The sequence below is a fragment of the Gossypium raimondii genome, chromosome 7 (genome assembly GCF_025698545.1).
Source record: "Gossypium raimondii isolate GPD5lz chromosome 7, ASM2569854v1, whole genome shotgun sequence".
Lineage (NCBI taxonomy): Eukaryota > Viridiplantae > Streptophyta > Magnoliopsida > Malvales > Malvaceae > Gossypium > Gossypium raimondii.
This window is the reverse complement of record NC_068571.1, coordinates 45,162,770-45,184,311: the sequence shown is the minus strand read 5'-3', so window position 1 is coordinate 45,184,311 and position 21,542 is coordinate 45,162,770. Positions and strand designations below refer to the sequence as shown.

At 32.8% G+C, this 21,542-nt stretch overlaps 1 protein-coding gene and 2 long non-coding RNA genes across 8 annotated transcripts; 2 read left to right on the top strand and 1 right to left on the bottom strand.

Moving 5' to 3' along the window:
* Positions 1-1,351: 1,351 nt before the first annotated feature.
* On the top strand, positions 1,352-14,219 carry LOC105788419 (serine/threonine-protein phosphatase 5). 4 transcript variants are annotated; one of them, XM_052633400.1, is made up of 14 exons: positions 1,352-1,578; positions 2,021-2,145; positions 2,319-2,488; positions 2,568-2,639; positions 3,294-3,444; positions 5,494-5,679; positions 6,215-6,323; positions 6,404-6,521; positions 6,885-7,032; positions 11,419-11,667; positions 12,535-12,660; positions 12,749-12,849; positions 13,712-13,786; positions 13,881-14,219. In XM_052633400.1, the coding sequence occupies exons 2-14, from the start codon at positions 2,076-2,078 to the stop codon at positions 13,938-13,940; spliced, it is 1,635 nt and encodes a 544-aa protein (XP_052489360.1). In that variant the 5' UTR covers positions 1,352-1,578; positions 2,021-2,075; the 3' UTR covers positions 13,941-14,219. The 4 variants fall into 4 exon arrangements, with proteins under 4 accessions (XP_052489360.1, XP_012470772.1, XP_012470786.1 ...); XM_012615318.2 differs by having other exon boundaries at positions 1,353-1,578; positions 5,494-5,661; XM_012615332.2 differs by having other exon boundaries at positions 1,356-1,578; positions 5,494-5,658.
* Positions 9,907-10,778, bottom strand: LOC105788498 (uncharacterized). Its single transcript, XR_001132056.2, has 2 exons — positions 10,540-10,778; positions 9,907-10,458 (listed from the first exon to the last, which is right to left on the bottom strand). It is a non-coding gene; the product is annotated as an uncharacterized LOC105788498 (long non-coding RNA).
* A 3,375-nt stretch (positions 14,220-17,594) lies between the features above and the next one.
* On the top strand, positions 17,595-19,400 carry LOC128042413 (uncharacterized). 3 transcript variants are annotated; one of them, XR_008197767.1, is made up of 3 exons: positions 17,595-18,096; positions 18,650-18,736; positions 18,984-19,400. It is a non-coding gene; the product is annotated as an uncharacterized LOC128042413 (long non-coding RNA). The 3 variants fall into 3 exon arrangements; XR_008197769.1 differs by having other exon boundaries at positions 18,650-18,897; XR_008197768.1 differs by lacking the exon at positions 18,650-18,736.
* The last annotated feature ends 2,142 nt before the right edge of the window (positions 19,401-21,542 follow it).

Sequence of the window (21,542 nt, the reverse complement as noted above, 5' to 3'; positions counted from 1 at the left end):
GGTTAAAATCTATTTTCATCCCATTTAGAAATACAATGTGGCACTTAAAATCTAGTTGGACTGCCACATAGGATTACCGTTAGAGATAACGGAACTTAACAGTAGAGTGATCACTTCGTAACAAAATAATAACATAAGTGACTAAAACGTAACATTTCAAACATAAGTGACTAAAATGTAACTTGAGGCAAACAAAAGTGACTATTTTTGTAGATTACCCTTTTATTAATGTTACGTAATACATCATTTTTAATCATGTGTGAGAATTACAAAAAAAAAATTGTTGCATTATATTATTAAACGAATGTAAATAAAATTTAACTTCTTACATTTGAATCATTATTAATTTTGTATATTTATTTATTACATTAAAAACATTTTATATTCATAATTAACGTTTTCGATAACTTTATTTTGTAATGTTATTATATATTATATTAATTATCAACGTATATTCTACCTATTGAATTATAGATTTGAGATTTTTTGAGTTTTACACTTCGTTTGTTTGTTTATCTGAAAATAGTTTTAGAAAATTACTTATTTTTTGAAAAGGTTTGGATGAATTTGTATAAAATATTTTACATTATTTGATGATTTTTAAAAATATTTCACAAAATTGTTTTAAATAAAACAAACATACATATGAAATTTTCTTATTGTTTTTTGTTTAATTAAATTTATATTTTACGATTTTCTTTGTAAAACAAACACCACATAAATATATTTATTGTAAAATTATTATTTTCAAAGTTTATTATTAAAAACTAAAATATTAAATAATTTATTAAAATACTAAATTATATCAATAATTTATTATATGATTAAATATAGATAATTAAATATCTATATTTAATAATATTGAAAATTATAATATTTTATATTAATATTTTATTAATTTTAAATATTTTAAAAATAAAAATAAAATTTATTAAAATATAATTTATTATATAAAACTAAAATCACAGAAGTTTTAAAAAAATTATTTACACTTTTCAATAGAGTAAATCATTTTATAGTAAAAATAATTTACTTTCCGTTGATATATAAATTATTGAAAATATAGAAAATATCTTTTGAAAGTTATTTTCAGTTAACTTTAAATTAAATTTATAAATAATTAAATAATTAAATTTTGATAAATTCAGATTTTGGCGAATTCAAATTATTACTGACTTAAATTTTAGGCTCAAATATTTACAATCAGCACAACAAAATTTGGGATTTAAACTTACTTTATCGATCTAGATTAACTCCTTTTCTTTTCTTTTTAGAATTCACGATGAATCAAAAACTCTAGGCTTTCCTTTTCCTAGATTTTTTTCCAATAGACTTTTTCCTAGATTTCTTCGCAAGAAAAGCATAAAACTTATTAGACAACCATAAAAATCATAAAATAAACAAAATTACAATAACTTTGAAAACTGAAAATAATTGAACCAAAAAAAGAAAAACTGAAAAACAAATACAAGTTTCTCTCGCTTTAACTAGGGTTTCGCTGTCATTTAACTAACAACTTTTCTCTTCTTTCTCGAGTCAAGCTCGATTATACCTGATTTGTTCCTTTCTAGTTTCCAGGTAATTTACTTTCTTCTTGACTAATAATCTACCTTGGCTTTTCCCTTACTTAACTAAAACTGTTAAAGATTCTTCTTTGATTGGTTGCTTGAAATTGCTAAATCCTCTGTTTGGTTATACTTCCCCTCATCACCAGATGCAACTCTCTTCTTTTAGGTAAAAAAGTTGAATTTCTTTCCCGGATATCAAAATTTTAATATCTTAGAAAAACGCTGGATTTTTTAGTACTTTTTTAGTTTATTAGCTTTTTAAAAAATGTTGTAAGTGGATAATTTTAGATTTATCATTTTTTATAGTGTATTTTAGGCATTGTAATTTCTAAGTTTTACGGTACTTTTTCTTATGGATGTTAGCTATTGTATAGGATGATATTGTTTCCCGAGATGAAAGCGTGGTGGTTTGCTATTCTGTTGTTTATTTAATGTTGTCATGGATGATGCAGAGTTTTATAAAAAGGATAGTCCTCGAGTTAACAAAGACAAAGTGTTATTCCAAGTATGGATAATGAAAGTTCTAATGTATCACAAGCCGAGGAAATAAAAGTCCAAGCAAATGAAGCATTTAAAGGTACTGACATGACGAGAATACAGTGCTTCAGTATTGCGGCTTTTTAATTGTTTATTGAATATTGATGAGTTCAAGTGTCCAAGAGAATGTGTTGATAGTTTAATGCATATATGTTTGCAATTTCATTGTGTTTAATTGTGCTAAGGTTGTTGATTTGGTTTGCATTTTTCCAGCCAACAAGTATGGTCAGGCCATTGACTTGTACACACAGGCAATAGAGCTAAATAGTCAGAATGCAGTATACTGGGCAAATCGTGCATTTGCTCACACCAAACTGGAAGAGTATGGTAGTGCCATACAGGATGCTACGAAGGCAATTGAAGTTGATCCTAAATATTCAAAGGCATGCCTTTTCTACTGAAACAATCAGTTATGTGCAGAATCCATTTTTGTTCTTTTTCTAATGGTTCTTGAACTTACAGGGTTATTACAGACGTGGTGCTGCTTATCTCGCAATGGGGAAGTTTAAGGAAGCGCTGAAGGATTTTCAACAGGTATTATGTCTTCCAAGGTTGTAATATTGCAAAATATGCTTGTTTCATGTCTCTGTTGAAGTTCTTGCATAAAGAGGTTGCCATCTATTGTTGTATAAAAATGTCCCCTTTCAATAAGTAATTTTCACTTTATTAGATATTATGTTGGCTTTTTGAATCTGGGATTATTTTGGAATTTTTCTTCTTTTATGACAGAATTTATCTAGTTGTTCCCCCTTCCATTATTAGATATTGTTTGGGTTACGAGCTTGATATATGAATGCATTTGTTCCAAGTGGCCAAACATCTATGGTTGTGTTGTAGCTGTTTTACCTGAGATCATTGTGAAATACTGTGATTAATACACTAGCAGAGGGATCCATTTTTCCTACCTCATGCTGTCTGATAATGGTCTAGTGAAATTTATGCCTTGCATGTGGTTTATTTGATCTAATCTAAAAGTTGATAATATATGGACCTGGAGGGGTTTATTGCAAGTTAAATATATACTTCTGAAGTTTTCAGAAGTTGCTTTCTGTATTGCGCATACTTATTTTGTGTCTTCTGTCTATCCTTCTCTCTTTCTCAAAGGAAAGACGAATAATTGCTGAGCATTATAACATGTGAAATGTGGTTTGTGTTGTCTGTAAATTATTTTCCCCATTTTGGACTCAGGTCAAAAAGATTTGTCCCAATGATCCTGATGCTACCAAGAAATTAAAGGAATGTGAGAAAGCAGTAATGAAATTAAAATTTGAAGAAGCAATTTCTGTACCTGAGTCTGAGAGGCGTTTTGTAGCTGACTCTATTGATTACCATAGCATAGGTAATTTCCCTTTCCCTTTACTTCTAACATTTATTCCCTAATTTATGTATTCTTAGATGTCTTCTGTAAATGTTCTTCCATGTTGATATGCTATTCGTTAGGTTGCTGTTTATTTTTTGCAATTATGGGTAATAGAAAATTTTAAAATAAAAGATGCTCAGATATCTATAGCATACTGTTAAAGTTGTGGTTCAGCAATTTAGTATGATTAATTTTCCCTGTAACATATATGAACCTGGAATGGTTGAAAGGAATACTGCCTTCTGAAGTTATGATTTTACCTTTTTACCCTCTTCTTTCAACTTCATATTTCCTATCAAGAATCTCTCTGCTTCTCATACAACTTAATTGGTAACATCATTATTAGAATTATCTAATCTGCTGCCAGTGGAGATTAAAAACTTTGGCAGGTTAGCTGTCTGACATGTCCTCGTAGGGTATAGTAAAAAAATAATATAACAGAAAAAACTTGCTTGCTTCTTAAACACTCTTGTGAAGTCTTTACATTTTGATTAGCAGGTGAGTGGTCTATAGAAAACATACTCTTTTTATTGTTTGTTATGGATAAGTGAACTGGTAAAAAAAATTTGGCTATTTCTGGGCCTATTGAGGCTGGAATTTTCTTGTGGAAGTCTTTTGTTGTTATTGATAAAATATGGACTTGAGCTGAATCTTTTTTATGATCGTTATACTCTCTGAATATTGTAGTTTTTCTGCTTCTCTACTTTAGGTTGTACGTGTGTAATCTATATTTCTTTTTTCAAAGCTAACAAAACAAGCTTTCCCTGCCCCCTCTTTCAAATGATAAGGAATAACATTTCTTTAGATGGCGGAATCCACATGCTAGTTATTATAGATCCTAATTTTTCAAGGATTCCTAATATATTTAAGTTCTCTGTGGACTGTAAACTACTTCGGTTGTGAAATATTTTATTTTTGCTCCTTCTTGGAGGTGGAATGTTGAATTTTTGGTGATCAGTTATACCTTTAGGTTTCTGGTCAAGTTTTATGTTATCTTTACTGAAGTGGTTTGGCCTGCTGGTCAGCTGTTTATGATTCCATAGTGGCTGATTCTGCAGGGCAGTTTTATTATTAAAAGGGAAATTTATATGTTTGGCATCATAACATAATTTAATGAGTAATTTGAAACTATATTAATGAACAATGTTATTAAGGGCACAAGTTGCAAAAAGGCGCTCACCTGTGTGAAGTAATGAAAAATATGTTTATCTATGTGTTTTTGTATTTGTATGTAAAATAAGCTTAAGATATATAATTCTGATAGTGCTCCAGTTTATCTTGGATTACCAGCAAATTTTTCTTGTTTTGTCGGCCAATATGTATGATTTCTTTATGGTCCTGTGTTTGCTGCTGAATACTATAATCATTCAGAAATACAGACTAGAGAGATTGATATTGTCTCTTTGTGTTTCTACTAAAGGTACATTTAATGAGAACAATAAAAAAATTAAAGAGAACTTCAATTAGAGAGGCTTTTTTTGTGCTCAGTGCCTTACGAAAAAGCATGTCTAAATGCACTTGATCAAATGTCTCACCAGAGGGGTCTAAGGTGTGACATAGTGCCTCTTTAACTGTGCTGATTGTGAATAAAATTGTGAGGCGAGATTAGTCTGGTATTGAGTTTGATTGCTTTCATTAATGATAAAAGCTTAAAATAGTATTCATTATGAGAAAAGTGGTAAATTGACAGAATGGCTGATGCTGCTCTGTATATTCTTCTGGTTTAAGATCCAGAATTTTTGCGAGGTGGTTTGTACTCTCTTTCTATAACACAACATAATAATCTTTAGGTAACCAGATTATGTGTTCTTACTGATTAGGTCTGCTGGATCTCCAATCATTTCTGTTAGAAGCCCGCCTACAGGCTTTTGCTAGTTTTAAGGTTGATGTTGGGCTTTGAGATGTTTCCGGTCAGCTTGATCTGCTTTAATTCTAGGATTAAATTTACAATGGGTACCTTTTATCAACTAGTATAAAATTTATGGTTAATCATCATTTATATTATTTTAACATATTGTATCATAATAGGGACGAGTCCTGGGTCATCATCCATGCCCACCCAAGTGGGCATAGCGGCAGTTGCAGTAGCATTTGTGGCAGTACTAGCGATGATGCTGGGGGCAGCAGCAGCCACAATGGTGGCAGCAGTAGTGGTGGTGGTTCTAGGGACATGGTGGTGGGGTGGATCCACTGGTAGTGGTGTCTTTACTGAGAGTTAAATGCTTGACTTAGGTTTGACAGTTTTAGCTCAAAGTATAATGTTGAAGTACTACAACAAAATCTCATATTTTCAGTTACCAGTCAGGAAATCTGTTCTTCTGGAGAAGTAGTTAACCACGCTTAAGGATTATATTGGTGAATTCACTAAAAATATTGATGCATTCTCACTCAGCAATTTAGTAGAAAACCTCTTTCTCTGCCCTTTTATTTGTTGAAAAAATTAATTTTTTCTTTTCACCCTTATAAGAATCGTCTTAAGAAATCCTACCTGACATCATTTATTTTCATAAGGCAGAAAGGAGTGGACTTGCTTAATCTATTTACGTTTTTATAGATTGCACTTCGCATGTATTATGTTGAAAAGATTTATGGACTTGAATGCAGATAAAATGCAAAATGTGGAAAGTAATTGTTTATCTATTTTGGAGCCACTGAATGTTGTTGCTGTTTTCTTTGAATTCATGGAAGTTTCTTAATAAAAGTTTTGTCCCTGTGCATTAATGGAATTGTTATTTTGTTTCCATTATAGAGGTGGAGCCACAATATTCAGGTGCAAAGATAGAGGGAGATGATGTTACTTTGGATTTTGTTAAGAAAATGATGGATGACTTCAAGAATCAAAAGTGTTTGCATAAAAGGTATGTTTAGCGAGTGCAGTTATGGATTTTGTTCATGCTATATTGCTAATATCTTTTGTTGAATAATGTTTTTGGTGTAGATATGCATTCCAGATTGTCTTACAAATGAGAGAAATGCTTCGATCTCAGCCTTCTCTTGTTGATATTAATGTTCCTGATGGCAGTCATTTCACTGTCTGCGGTGATGTACATGGCCAGGTAATTTCACAAATTAATAATCTTTATGTTTTATCTGTAAGATATGTTTTTACCAGGTAAGGTCAATTGACAGAGTCTATATAGGTATATTACTTGTTAATAGAAAACAAATGCATGCACTTGAATGACATGGTGATGTATAACGCTACTATCCAGTTATGTTGAATGCTCATAGTTTGTTGCTTTTCTGACTTTCCTCTCAGTTTCAGCTATGTTTTTTTTTTTTTTGAACAACACAGCTATATTAATATGTCTAATGGTGAGACGTAATTAACATGCCTCATTTTATTGGTTATATTTTCTCTTTCTATTAGTGGTGTTTGTTTATTAATGTGTTTATTTTTCCTTTTCTTTTTTTTACAGTTCTACGATTTGATAAATATTTTTGAGCTTAATGGTCTCCCATCTGAAGAGAATCCATATCTCTTTAATGGTGACTTTGTGGATAGAGGATCTTTCTCCGTTGAGGTCATCCTCACCCTGTTTGCACTTAAGTGCATGTGTCCATCAGGTGAACCCTATTTCCAATATTCTCTATGAAAAAACTCAGAGGAAAAATTCTGTTCTGTGTTATTCTACTGCTTTAGTTTTTTACAGATTATAAAGAGAGGAATAATCATTTTAAAGGGAACAAATCCTAATTTCCTAAGAATCAGTAACTGAGATTAGTTTCTATTTACAAGGGATTCCAACAGATTTCTATCCTTAATTATAGGGATTCCAACACTCCCCCTCAAGCTGGAGTGTAGATGTTAATCAAACCCAGCTTGCCAATAAGTTCTTCAAACATGTTTCTGTTCAAACTTTTAGTTAATATGTCTGCAACTTGTTGTCTAGTAGGTAGGTAGGTGATGCATACTTCTCCCGAGTGTATTTTTTCTTTTATAAAGTGACGATCTATTTCCACATGTTTGGTCCGATCATGATGCACAGGATTATGTGCTATGCTGACAGCAGCCTGGTTGTCACAGTACATCTTCATAGGTCTGGTGTAAGGCACTTTTAGTTCTCCCATAAGTCTTTGTATCCAAACTCCTTCGCATATGCCATGAGATAGTGCTCGATACTCTGCCTCTGCACTGCTGCGTGCTACCACAGACTGTTTTTTGCTCCTCCACGTCATGAGATTACCCCAAACATAACTACAATAGCCGCTTATAGAGCGTCTATCATTAATAGAACTTGCCCAGTCTGCATCAATGTAGACTTCCACGCTTCGGTTGACAGTCTTCTTGAGGTACAGGCCTTTACCAGGAGTTCCTTTTAGATATCTTAGTATTCTATATGCAGCTTCCAGGTGCTTCTCCCTCGGGGCATGCATATACTGACTAATAACACTCACACTGAAGGCTATGTCTGGACGGGTGTGAGATAGGTAGATGAGCCTTCTTACTAGACGTTGATATATTCCCCTATCGATTTCTTCTCCATCCTCATTAGTTCCCAATTTAAGGTTAAACTCCATAGGAATTCGGCTGGTTTGCTGCCCATCAAACCAACTTCTGACAGTAGATCAAGAACATATTTCCTTTTGGAAATGAAGATACCTTTTTTCGACCTTGCTACCTCCATACCAAGAAAATATTTAAGACTCCCCAAGTCTTTAAGTTCAAACTCTGTACCAAGAAATTCTTTCAATCTCAAAATTTCGCTCGAGTCATTTCCTATTAATATTATATCGTCGACATAAACGATAAGGATGCAGCATTTACCCTCTTCCGAGTGCTTGTAGAACATGGTGTGGTCTGCCTGTCCTTGAATGTAATTTCTGTTAGTCATAGCTTTTGCAAATCGGCTGAACCACGCTCGTGGAGATTGTTTCAGCCCATACAATGACTTCTTCAACTTACACACTTGGTCCTTGTTTTCTTCAAACCCGGGTGGGAAATCCATGTACACCTCCTCATTTAATTCCCCGTTGAGAAAAGCATTTTTTACATCCAATTGAGTCAAGTGCCAATCAAGGTTGGCGATGAGATATAGCAGACCGAACAGTGTTTAGCTTGGCAACTGGTGCAAACGTCTCGTTGTAGTCGAGACCATAAGTTTGGGTGAATCCCTTAGCCACAAGTCGAGCTTTGTATCGGTCAGTACGGCCATCGGGTTTAAATTTCGTAGTGAAAATTCATTTGCACCCTACGGTTTTTTTCTCTTTAGGTAGATCCGAGACTTCCCATGTTTCATTGTTTTTGAGGGCCTTCATTTCTTCCATCACGACTTGTCTCCTCTCAGCTGATTCAAGAGCCTCTTCTATATTTTTTGGAATTTTTACAGAATCAACATTAGTCACAAAAGCTTTGTAAGACTGAGATAAATTTCCATAGGATACAAACCGAGAAATAGGATGTTGAGTGCAACTCCTTCTACCCTTTCGAACTGCAATTGGAAGATAGATGGATGGTGACGTAGGTGGGACTTCTGTTTAAGAACAGTTCTCGGTTGGAGATGTAATTGCATCTTCATGTCGGTTCGGAGAACGATTCCATCGGAGTAAACTCAGTATTCTTTGTTTTCCTTGATCGGTGGTCATTGTACTTGATGGAGGTATTGTTATTGGGAAGGACGGTGTTAAATTCTTCTTTGCAGGAAACAACAACTAAATCTGAGATAGGTTTGTTTGTGATAGTAGTAGTAGGATCAGGAGGTATAATGAGGAGAGTATTAAGGGTCTCATCTTCATTAAAAATCTCCCCTTGAAGATGAGATGCTGCAAAGTATGGTTCATTTTCAAAGAAGGTAACATCCCGAGAGACAAACATTCGGCGCAATGTTGGTGAGTAACACTTATAGCCTTTTTGTGTAGGGGAATATCCAATGAAGATGCAGGTGTGGGCTCGAGGATCAAGTTTGGATTGATTTGGTTGATGGCTATGGACAAAAGCTTTACAGCCGAATATTTTGGCTGGGAGATTAGGAACATGAAATAGAGGGAAGGCCTTTAAAAGAGTATTTAGAGGTGTTTGGAAATTGAGGATCTTTGATGGCATTCGGTTTATGAGATAACAGGCAGTGAGGACAGCTTCTCCCTACAAGTATTTTGGAACATCCATAGTGAACATTATGGCTCGAGCCACATCAAGGAGATGACGATTTTTTCTCTCAGAGATCCCGTTTTGTTGAGGAGTGTCAGGACAAGAGCTTTGGTGTATAATGCCTTGGTTAGAAAGGTATGGACTTAAGACAGAGTTGAAGTATTCTCTCCCATTGTCAGTACGGAGGGTATGTATGGTAGAGTTGAATTGGGTTCGAACCATTGAGTGAAAATTTTGGAATACTTTGGGTGTTTCAGATTTTTCTTTGAGTAGATAGACCCAACAGACCCTAGTATGATCATCAATGAATGTTATAAACCATCTAGCCCCTGTAATATTTTTCACTCGGCTGGCTCCCCATAGGTCACTATGGATTAACGAAAAAGGTTGGGACTGAATATGTGGTTTTAATGGGTATGACACACGGGTATGTTTAGATAATTGGCAAATTTCACACTTCAAGGAATTAATACTTTTATTTCGAAATAACAGCGGAAGATGTTTTTTCAAATACACAAAGTTTGGATGTCCTAACCTACGGTGCCATAACATAATAGTGTCCTCTTTTGAAGTGGATAGAGCCAATCCCCCTTGTGTACTGTTTTTATTCCAAATATATAGTCCATCATCAACTTTAGCAGTGCCAATCATCCTCCCCGATTTCTGTTCCTGTATCACACAACCAATTGCAGAAAATTCAGCAAGAACTTTTTCATCCTTAGTAAGTTTACTAATTGAAAGTAAATTACAGGACAAGTTTGGGACATGTAGGACTTTATCGAGAGAAAAACTCTCTGTCATTTGTACTTCTCCTATTCCAGCCACAGGTGAGTAAGAACCGTCAGCTATGCGGATTCGGGATTTGTTATGACAAGGAGTGTAGGTGTGAAACAACGTGGAGTCACCTGTCATGTGATCGGAGGCGCCCGAATCGAGTATCCAAGGAGATTGATTATTAGATTCAAAAGCAATGTTGAGGGCAGTACCTTGAGTGGCTAGAGATCCATGAGTAGTGGGAGTACCAAGTATCTTATGGAGAGTCTCAAGCTGTGTTTTGGTTAAGCGAACATCAAGAACATCATCAGCAGTAGTGGAGGAATTAATTTCACCTTGAGTGATTCACTGATTGATATTCTGAGTTATTTGTGATGTCTCAGTTTCAGAGAAATTTTCATTGATATCACCCATTGGAGGACTAAACCGAAGGAATTTTTAGGAAGGGAAATTAGAGGAAAAAATAGGATCGAATGAATCCTAAAGCCCTGATGCCACGAAAAAACTCTGAGGAAAAATTCTGTTCTGTGTTATTCTACTGCTTTAGTTTTTTACAGATTATAAAGAGAGGAATAATCATTTTAAGGGGAACAAATCCTAATTTCCTAAGAATCAGTAACTGAGATTAGTTTCTATTTACAAGGGATTCCAACAGATTTCTATCCTTAATTATAGGGATTCCAACACTCTATTTCCTCCCTGCCTGTTATATGTATTGTTCTTAGTCCTTTTTTTCACTTCTTTCCCTCCCTGTTTTCCCTTTGATTAACATTTTCAATCTTGTTGGTTTCAGATATTTTAGATGCATCTTTTCCAATCTTCATTAATTCTCTTCCAATCTTACTTGCTTGCACCAAGTTGACACTGGAATATTAAGGAGCTTTATCTGGGCACTTCTTTCAGGCCATCTATAATCTAAACTGATTTTTGTGATTGAATGCTTCTATATTGATTATCTTGACTAGACAATCTAAATTGATAGCTTTGATTGGAAGCTCTCAAAACTGGTCTTCAGGGCTTGGTGTTCCCTATTAGTATGAAGCATATGCAACCTTTGTTTCACTTTGCTGCATCTAACTTGATAATTTCAGCTATTTATCTTGCTAGAGGAAATCACGAGAGTAGGAGCATGAACAAGATATATGGTTTTGAGGGTGAGGTCAGGTCGAAGCTGAGTGAGAAATTTGTGGAGCTCTTTGCAGAAGTATTCTGTTGTTTGCCTTTGGCGCATGTAATAAATCAAAAGGTTTTTGTTGTTCATGGAGGCCTTTTTAGTGTTGATGGGGTGAAACTCTCTGACATCAAAGCAGTAGATCGGTTTTGTGAGCCTCCTGAGGAAGGTAAACTCAACAGTGTTTTTTTGTTATATTTCCTTCAGTTTCTGCAATGCTTGGTGCAATTTCTTGTAAGTCATGAACTATTGATTTTTTTTCTTAGGTTTAGCAACTAAGTTGCCTATGTGTATTTATTCATCCCTTTTATTAGTAGGGATGTTTCTCCAATATAATCCATATATTTATCTATACAATATATAAATGTGACTTACGAGGTGTGAAACTTGAAAGTCATAAATGGCTTTCCACTTTTTTCCCTAATAAAATTTAACTTTAAAGTATAGATTTACTTCACATTGTGTTTTAATGTATTTGAATTTCCATCTTTTATTTATTGGTTTTTAATATTAATTTATTTGTAAAGTATAGATTTGAATTATTTTCATGTTGAGTTTAATGTGGTTGAATATTTATCTTTTATTTATTGACTTATTTGGCTTTTTAATATTAATTTATTAGATGGAATTGAAGGGCGTGAAACTTTTGTGTAGGTTAAAATACCTTATTCCCTTTTTCTTTTTATTTCTAATAATTTTTATAACAAAGCTATGATTTTACTTGAATTACCTTGCAATTACCTAAATCACTGTTTTTAATTTGAAACTTATCGATCTTAATTTATCATATAAAACTTCAATTATATCAGAAAATATAATTAAAATTGTAAATTCCTTTCTTTCAAATATAGATTTTATTGATTTTAAATCATTTTAACACTATTATATAATTTAGTTCTCATGTAAAATAAAAAGTATTATCTAAATTTGCAAATCTATGAAGAAATTGAAATAATTTGAGGAGCAAAAACGGTACTAAACTTAAATAATGATATGTTCTATTGTATATCTCACGGTTCTCTACTGATTTCATCAGGGTTGATGTGCGAATTGCTTTGGAGTGATCCACAACCTTTCCCTGGAAGAGGTCCTAGCAAGAGGGGAGTAGGTCTTTCTTTCGGTGCGGATGTGACAAGAAAATTTTTGCAGGATAACAATCTAGGTATTTATCTGTTAGTTTGTGTGCCATTTTCAGTGACAAGAAAGGAATTAGTTATTGATTTTGGAGATCTTGTTTGCTTAATTAACAGACTTGATTGTGCGCTCTCATGAAGTAAAAGATGAAGGTTATGAAATCGAGCATGATGGTAAACTTATAACCATCTTTTCTGCACCAAATTACTGTGATCAGGTAATTGAATCTTAAATTTGTTATAAATAGGATCATCCAGTAATGAAAAATAAAATTTATCCTTGCAGCTTTCTATAATCATCTCATTTGGATAGTCTATGCACAAATAGCCGTTTGAGTTCTGTTATCTTGCCAGCTTCATTTTTATGAAGCATTCTGCAGTCTTGGATTACTTTAACTGCTTATCCTTAGTAAACTAGTATTAACTGTTGACTATATTAAGTTGCACCGTCTTCTTGTACTTTGAGCCCTCTTAATCTTAACCAAGTGTTATTAGATAATCAGAACCGACAATATTAGCTTATAACCGATATTACAAAGCAATTGATGTGGAAATTTGAAGTTTATCAGTCTCAGTTATTCGTTGGGTATGGTGTGTGTGGCTGCTACCTGACTTTCTTCTTTGAAATCTATGGTATGTATTTACTTTCATGTACACTGTGTTCTCTCCATTTTAATCTGCATTGCGTGGTCATTTTCAAGTGAACTACATTAAGAGGGGTTAATGAAAAGTTGCAGACAACATCAGTTGTATTGTATGAACATCAAGTTTGTGCAGTTTGGTGAAATTACTTCTGAGAGTAATTTGTTCTTGAAATTTAATTAGATTTCTGCATGAGGATTTTTTGGCCTTTTCAAATTCCACAGCCACATCCGGTGCTTTCCCCCAATGCCTCTTATCTTTTGATCTCTTTTTAATTCTCATTATGTTTGAAGATTAATCCGAATGATTTGGTTGTTCTGTTTTAGGAATTGACACCAAATAACTTTTGTTGTATTCTACTACAAGTCATCATTGAACTGTCTGAATCATGTTTTTCTCATTTCCATAAAATGTTGGTTGAAAATTTGATGGTTTCAGATGGGTAACAAGGGTGCATATATTCGGTTTGAAGCCCCCGATTTGAAGCCGAATATTGTTACATTCTCTGCAGTGGTTAGTAGTTTTGTGTTTCCTTCAATTTTCAACAACCATTTCCCTCCTAGAAAGTATGAAAACAAGTTTGACATCATTACTCTGTGATTTTCAGCCTCACCCCGATGTTAAACCGATGGCATACGCAAACAATTTCCTTCGAATGTTCCAATAGTCATTCATGGATGCTTCAATCTTGCACGAGTTTCTTGCTGTCCAATGCCATTTACTGCACAATGGTAAGTTTCATCTTCAAAGCAACTTTAATGATTAAAGCAAAAGCCAGTTAGATTGTTAGGGAAAAAAGAGCCCTTCCTGGTAGGCAGCAAGAGCCTGGTTCTGGTTTAGGGATTGTAACATAGGTGAGACTCTATATTATGCCTTTGTATTTATGACATTAGTCCTCGTTTATACTGTCAATAATATTTGTTATATTCCTTTGTTCTTTGGTTAATTCGTTGTTGGCTGCCTCGTTACTTAGTACTCTTTAGATACTACACGGACACAGTATGTAAAAAATAGGATCATGAGTGTTGGCACAATTTTTTTGATAAAACGGGGTCGACTTGGGTTTTGAAAAATGAAAACGAATGTGGGAGTCGTCACCAATCTTTTTTGATGAGGTGTGATTGGGTCACCTTGTAAAACAGTTGTTTTTAATAAATGGTTTAGATTTATTAAAACAATGCTTTTAATCTGCGAAGTTCAGAAAAATAGGTTTGGGTGTCTATTACGTACGAGAAAGGATTAGCACCATCGTAACCTCTAAAAATTGGTACCTAGTTGATTAATTAATGTCTTAATGTCAAAGGTTGAAAGATTTTAAAATACGATTCTTGTATTAAAAACTTGGATAAATCAAATTAGCCATTTAAGACCATCTCCTTTAAGAGAAAAAATATCATACTCAACGAGTTAGGGTATGATTTTTCATATTCCTCAAAAATGAGCTTATCTAAAAACTCGTGCAATAAAATTTAAAAGGATATTCAATTGTCTAAGTCAGATAAAAAAATCGTAGTCCAATACGTTAGGGCATAATTTCTCAAAATTCTAAACATTGAATATTGTCATTATTATTATTTTTTAGAAAAAATTTTATCTCGAGAAAATAACGTGTCATATCCAATGCGTTAGGATACAACGTATTGAATTTTCGATAATGAGTTTTTTATTCATGTTTTTTTTTATTAAAGAACATTTTCGATTATTTAGATTAACGAAGAAAATTAGAACCCAATACATTAGGGCTCAATTCTCTCGAAGATCTCAAATACCGAGTATTGCCTTTATTTTCAAAATTTTCTCCTTTTTTACGAATTTGGGTAAAAATTATATATGACGGAATAACAATTATGATAATGTAAGTAAAAATAATATGAGAAAAACAAAATAAAATAAAATAAATCAATTATGTATATACCATAACAAGTAAATAAATACATAAAACTAAAACATTTTTTTAAAAGATAATAATGGACATATAAACAAATAAATAAATAAACATCAAGTGAAACAATAATAACATATATGTATATATATGTTTGTATATATATATATATATATATATATATATATATATATATATATATATATATATATATATATATATATATGTAAGAATCATAAAATATAAAAATATATATATGCATGTATATATCTATATAATTATGAAAATAAGAAGAGTATATATGTATATATGTTTAAAGTTATGAAGTATAAAAATATAGGTAAGTATATATATGTATTGAAATATGTATTTATATATATGTGTATATAAAAATTATGAAACGTATAAAAATATGTAAGTGTGTATATACATTTATAATAATATATATAAAAGTATGTACGTATATATACCTATCATAAACTACATATGCATGTATATAAGCGTATTTTAAAGTTATAAAATATGTAAAACATATGAAATGTAAAATGTACACATGTACATATATTAAAAATATATGTGTATATGTAACTTATAAAATATAAAAAATATATAAGTATGTATATATATTCATGAAAATAAAATAAATAAATAAATGAAATGTATATATATAGATATGTATATAAATTTTAAAAAATATACAGTATGTATGTATATATAACTAAATTTGAAATTAAAAGAGATACGAATGAGTAAATAATTATAATAATAATAAAGTAAGTAATAATAATAAATATAATACTAGTAATAGTAATAGTAGTAGTAATAATATAAAAAAATAATAAATAAAATGGGGTTAAATTGAGACTAAAATGAAATTCGAAATCTAAATTATAATAAATAAAAAAAGACATAAAAGGGACCAAATTGAGGGCCATTTACCAATAAAAGATTAATTTTTTATAAATTTACCGAAATAGGGCCGGTATTTTATTATTTACCGGAATGGACCATTTTTCGCTAAATCGCGTCCACGTCAGAGCGATGTCAGGGGACGTGCCAGGAAATCGCGGCCACGTCAGAGCGCTTTGCTGACGTGGCAACAAATCGCCCCCTCGTGGACGCGATTTGCTGTCACGTCAGCAAAGCGCTCTGACGTGGCATCGATTTCTTGACTTGTAGGTTTTTGAATTTTACGGTTTAAGGTTTTAAAGTTTTTAATATTTTTAGGGTTTTGAAGAAAAAAGTAAACAGATAAGTCGCGCCCACGTGTATGCGCTTCTTTATGGAAACATCTGCCCTTGAATCTACAAATGTTGAGCATGCATTCACTGAAACACTAACTCAAATACATCATGTGATCAGTCGAAAAGCACTTGAAGGAGGGAATGATCAAACAACATTGCCCAAGGGACAAACCATCAATGTCGGCTCTCGGGATGATGTTTCAGCTGTGAAGAAAGACGGCTGCTGTTCTGCATAATTGTTAGATGATTCCAAGTGTCTAAATTTGCTTCCTCATTAAGCACAAGCTTTCCTCACTGTGATCTTTCGTTGAAGACGAAGAAATCAAGCATTCCAGAGATTTTCTTATAGTTTTTTCAGACAGATCTAGTTTTAGCATTTTAAATGATTTTCATTAGTTGTGAAGAATAAATTTTAAATTAGCTATCATAATGTTTTGTATTTTCAAATGAGTATTTTATGTAATATAACAAATAAATAGGGATAATTTAGGTATTATAAATAATTTAAATAATTTAGTGCAACTATATACATGAAATTTCATTAGATGGGCAAGTCGCGGCCATGTCGGTAGCGCTTTCTTGACGTGGCAACAAATCGCCCCCTCGAGGACGCTATTTGTTGCCACGTCAAGAAAGCTACCGACGTATTACGATTTCTGACACATCCCTTGACATCGCGCTAACGTGGACACGATTTGCGAGAAAAGGCCCATTTCGGTAAATAATAAAATACCGGGCTCATTTCGGTAATTTAAAAAAAATAGGCTTTTTTTGGTAAATTGTCCCCAAATTGAGACTTAGACAGAATTTAGGGTGCCAATCTTAACAAAACCAAAATAAAGGCCTAAATCGAACGCGTGTGAGAACGACGGGGACTAACTGAGAAATTATCCCAGGCTCCCTAAACTCACCGTTTTGATAAGGACCAAAATGAATCAAAGGAAAAATTACATGACCGAATTAAGAAATTAAAAAAGATAAAAAAAGTAGCACTGAATTGAAACACGCTGAAGAATGGAAGGACCAAAGCAGTAAATATCCCTAAAGTCAAAACGCGCGGATCCTCGGCATAGGACGGGTCGGATCGGGTCGGCCTTCCCAAAACGACGCCGTTTTGGCGTCTGGGAGGCCAAGCTAAATGGCGTCGTTTAATGAATCCTTAAAATCCTCTAAAAAAAACCTAGTTTCATTTTTAGCAGCCCCCAAAAATAAAAAAGGCAGAGAACAGAGAGCCTTTATCTGTTCGTTTTGGCTCCCCCTGAACTCCGGCGTCGACCTCAACGGCGAGCCGCCGTGTGGTCACCGTAGTCAAGGGCGCAGGTAAGGTTTCTTCTCGTCCTTTTTTGTTTTATACATATTCTTATATACATTTGTATATACGATTAAATAAAAAAAAGAAAAGGAAAGAATAAATCAGGAAACAAAATGAAAAAAAGAAAAGAAGAACACCTTTTCTTTTGATTTTTCGATTTTATTGATTCATCCCTATTTTTCTTTCCAATCGGTTTCATCCCCCATTTGAAAATACAAATCAAAATCGGCTTTTATAGCCGATGCCCTATTTCTGTTTTGCTATTTTTTTCCTTTTTGTTGCGTGTTTCATTTCATTTTGCAGGTGGGCAGAAGAAAGCCGTACAGTGGCAGAGTCAGTGGCGCAGCGGTGGCAGGAGGCTAGGGTGCGGCGCAGTAGCACTAAGGTTTGACTTGTTTATTTTGATTTGATGTTTTGGGCTTGGGTTGAGTGGGCTGTTATGGTTAGATTTAGGTGGGTTAGAATTTGGGTCTTCATTGGGCCATCTAATTTGGGTTTGTAATTAGGTTGGTTTGGGTTTTGGTGTTTGGATTTTGGATTTTGGGCCACAGGTAAATTTGAGCTTGTACAATGAGATGATAGAGTTAATTTTATATAATGTAGTATTAGTGTCAATTTGCATTATGTAGTGTTTCTACTTTCAAAATATCTATTTTGGTACATGAAATTTAATTCTGTTCATCAATGTGGTACCTCCTAACAATGTTAAACCCATATATCAATTGACATGTGGCGTAATCATGGGTGTGTTAGGGAAAAATTAAAACAAAGATTTTGAAACAATTATACTTTTTCATATTTTAAAAATTAAAATAATAAAAATAATAACGAAGTTAATAAATCACATTTCTCTTCCTCTTTAGAAAGCAAAGCTTGTTTTTTTTTCTCTCACAATTTGTCTTTGCCGTTGTTCCCGTTGGATTTTCGCACCGTTCAAGGTGGATGGTGGTAGTGAACAGTAGCCTTTGTCCCTTCAATCCCACTAGCTTAGAGCTCCTTATAGCAAATCAGAAACCCTTGAAGAGGTAAATGAAGCTTGCAACTTTTCCTTTTTCAATGTGCTTTGCCGGCCGTTGGATTGGCCTTCAGTCAAGACTAACTGTTTTTGTAGCTTTCTTTTCGTTGCCATTGTTCGGGTTTCTAGACTAGTACTTGCAGCCCAGAAGGCCAAAAGGGCCTAAGATGGGTGCTCGAACTCTCTCTTTTCTAACTTCTCTTTTCTTTTTGGTTCGATTTTTTGGGACTCTTTGTTGATTTTTTTTTTGTTTGCAGGCTTCTTAGATACTTGGGTTTAAGCTTTGAAAGGGCTTTGAGTACAATTATTTTTGGGTGTGGGTTTGATTTGAATGAAATAGCAATGGTGAATGGTGCTTTGGCAAGGGGTTCGTTTGCGTGCAAGGTGATGGTAAGGTTTAGATGTCAGCCACTGAGGCGTCAGCTAAGGTTGAAGAAAGGAGATAAGGAGAAAAAAAGGAAATTAACAAGTTCTTAATTTAAATTTAGAAGAAAAAAGGTATCAGTCAAAAGTAAACAAATTTGCCACGTCAGGACCCAATAAGTCATCCGGCCATGCCAGCAAAAAATACCTTGTAATTAGGGTCAAACACTAAATTGGTAAACACGATCAAATTTCTGGTATCAAATTGCATATTTTGAAAATACAAATATCATATTTGAAGATCTGATAAAGTACAAGAGTAAAACATGTCGTTACCCCCTTGAAAGAAAATAAAGAAAGAGTAGAGAAAAAAAAAAGATGAGTGAACTTTGAAAAAAAAAAATTGGCCAAAGCGAATTTTGAAATTTATCCATTAGAAATGAGAGAATGAAAATTTATCTTAATGCATAGATACACGTTACCTTTGTGACTGTATATACTATATGCGAGGGTTTTAACTAATACCATTCAATCGGTACTTAAAATTATCGCATCAACACTTTAATGTTATAATTGAAAATTTTATCATGGTTTAACGGATTCTTATAAATTAATTCCACTTATTTTCATATACTAACATAATTTTCAACATTAATTTCACCTGCAACGTATTCACTCCAATAATTCCCATTTTACAAAATTTTTAACATTCTTGTCAACAAATTTTACCTTAATTCTTGACTCGACCAAATCAAACCCATTCATTAGTTTGATTAAGAAACCTTTATAATTAAATGTCTTTATAGTCTTCATCAAAGATTGTTATATCCATTTCTTTCATTTACTATGCATTTTCACTTAGTTTATTTAATAAATTACACATTTCATTAATGAATAATCTAAAGCAAGTAGGGATTCCATGAAACTTACTCAAAAGCTCAATAAAATAGGAGAAAGCTCACTCTCTCCTTTACTCCTCAGTTCTCTCTTTTCCATTGCTTGAAGCTCCTATTTCAAGCTTTTTTATCTTCATTAATAATAAATACCTATAAATGACAAGTCATAAATAATCATAGGAATGGTTCAACCTAAAGAATGTATAAAAAGTGAGAAATAAAAATGATATGATGATAAAACACATGAGTTCTTACCTTATTCAGCATTTTTTTGCTTTACCTAAACTTTCTCTCACTAATCAACCAAAACTCTAAACTGTGGTGATGGAGAAGATGAAGAGGAAGGCTTAAATGAAGTTTTATAGGATGGTTTTCAAAGGGAATGAAGGAAAGGGATGGAAATTTGAAAAAATGATGAAAAATGACAAAGAAAAGAAAATGAGTTATTATCTCATTTTAATACAAGGAGGAAAATGGGGGTTTCTTTACCTTTTTTTTCTTTTTAACAATTTAAAATTCATGGGATAAGTCGAAGGTCAAACCCGTGGTACAAAATTTATTTTTGATATCAAAATGAGAGTTAATGGTCAAAAATTCATCTCATCACCATATATATATACACCTATATATTCAAATATTCTAATATACGTATGTGCAAAATGTCAAAAATACCCCTTTAGGGTAAAATTATCATTTACCCCTCATTTTAAAATCTCATCCAATTAAGTTCATGTAATAGCCCGATTTTCAGTGGTATCAGAAAATGCGATTTTGAAACCCCATTTGCGTAAACCAAGTTTATAAATATTACATATGAATATTTACGAGCATAATATAAAAATATATTAAAGATTGGTCGAATAATTTTTCCGAAATAATAGTTAATTAAAGCTCAAGGGTTAAATTGTAAAAATCCAATTGCTATAGAGTTTTAATTGACCAAAGAGGACTTAAATAGCAATTAACCAAAGGGCCAAAATGGTTATTAGACCATTTTTAAATAGGAGAAAGTGGATGATGATAGTAAAACCCACTAAGATTAAGTAATGTTAAATTAAGTTAAATAAATTATGTTTATGTTAATTAAACTAACTTGATTAAGCTTTAATCCATCTACATATAGGTTAACTTAGTGGAAAACTGTCATCTTTATCTTCCACCTATATTCTTGTCGTCCAAAAGAAAAAGAAAAACCTAGAATCATGGCATTTGATCATAATTGAAAGGTAAATTAAAGTCATTTTCTTGTAATTTTTATAGATTTGAGGTCATGTGAGCTTGATTTAACTAAGTTCCAAGTACCAATTTGTGAATCTGTTAAAGTTTTAGAATATTTCCATTATTGATTTCTTGAAGAATTAGGCTTAAAATCAATAGGTTTTAAGCTTAGATTATGAAAATGACTAGATTGTAAAGTTAATTTAGCTTGTTTGTTAACTTTGTTATATTAGGGACCAAATTGAATAAATGTAAAACTTGTCATGAAATTATGTTAAAATAGAAATTATAAGGCCCTAATGAGAATATATTAAGTCATATTTTAATCCGCAGCTAGGA

Coding starts and splice junctions, on each gene's coding strand:
- LOC105788419 (XM_052633400.1), top strand. CDS start 2,076: ATGGATAATGAAAGTTCTAATGTATCACAAGCCGAGGAAATAAAAGTC. Junction 2,640..3,293: donor CGCTGAAGGATTTTCAACAG/GTATTATGTCTT, acceptor TTTTGGACTCAG/GTCAAAAAGATTTGTCCCAA. Junction 5,680..6,214: donor TAGTGGTGTCTTTACTGAGA/GTTAAATGCTTG, acceptor TTTCCATTATAG/AGGTGGAGCCACAATATTCA.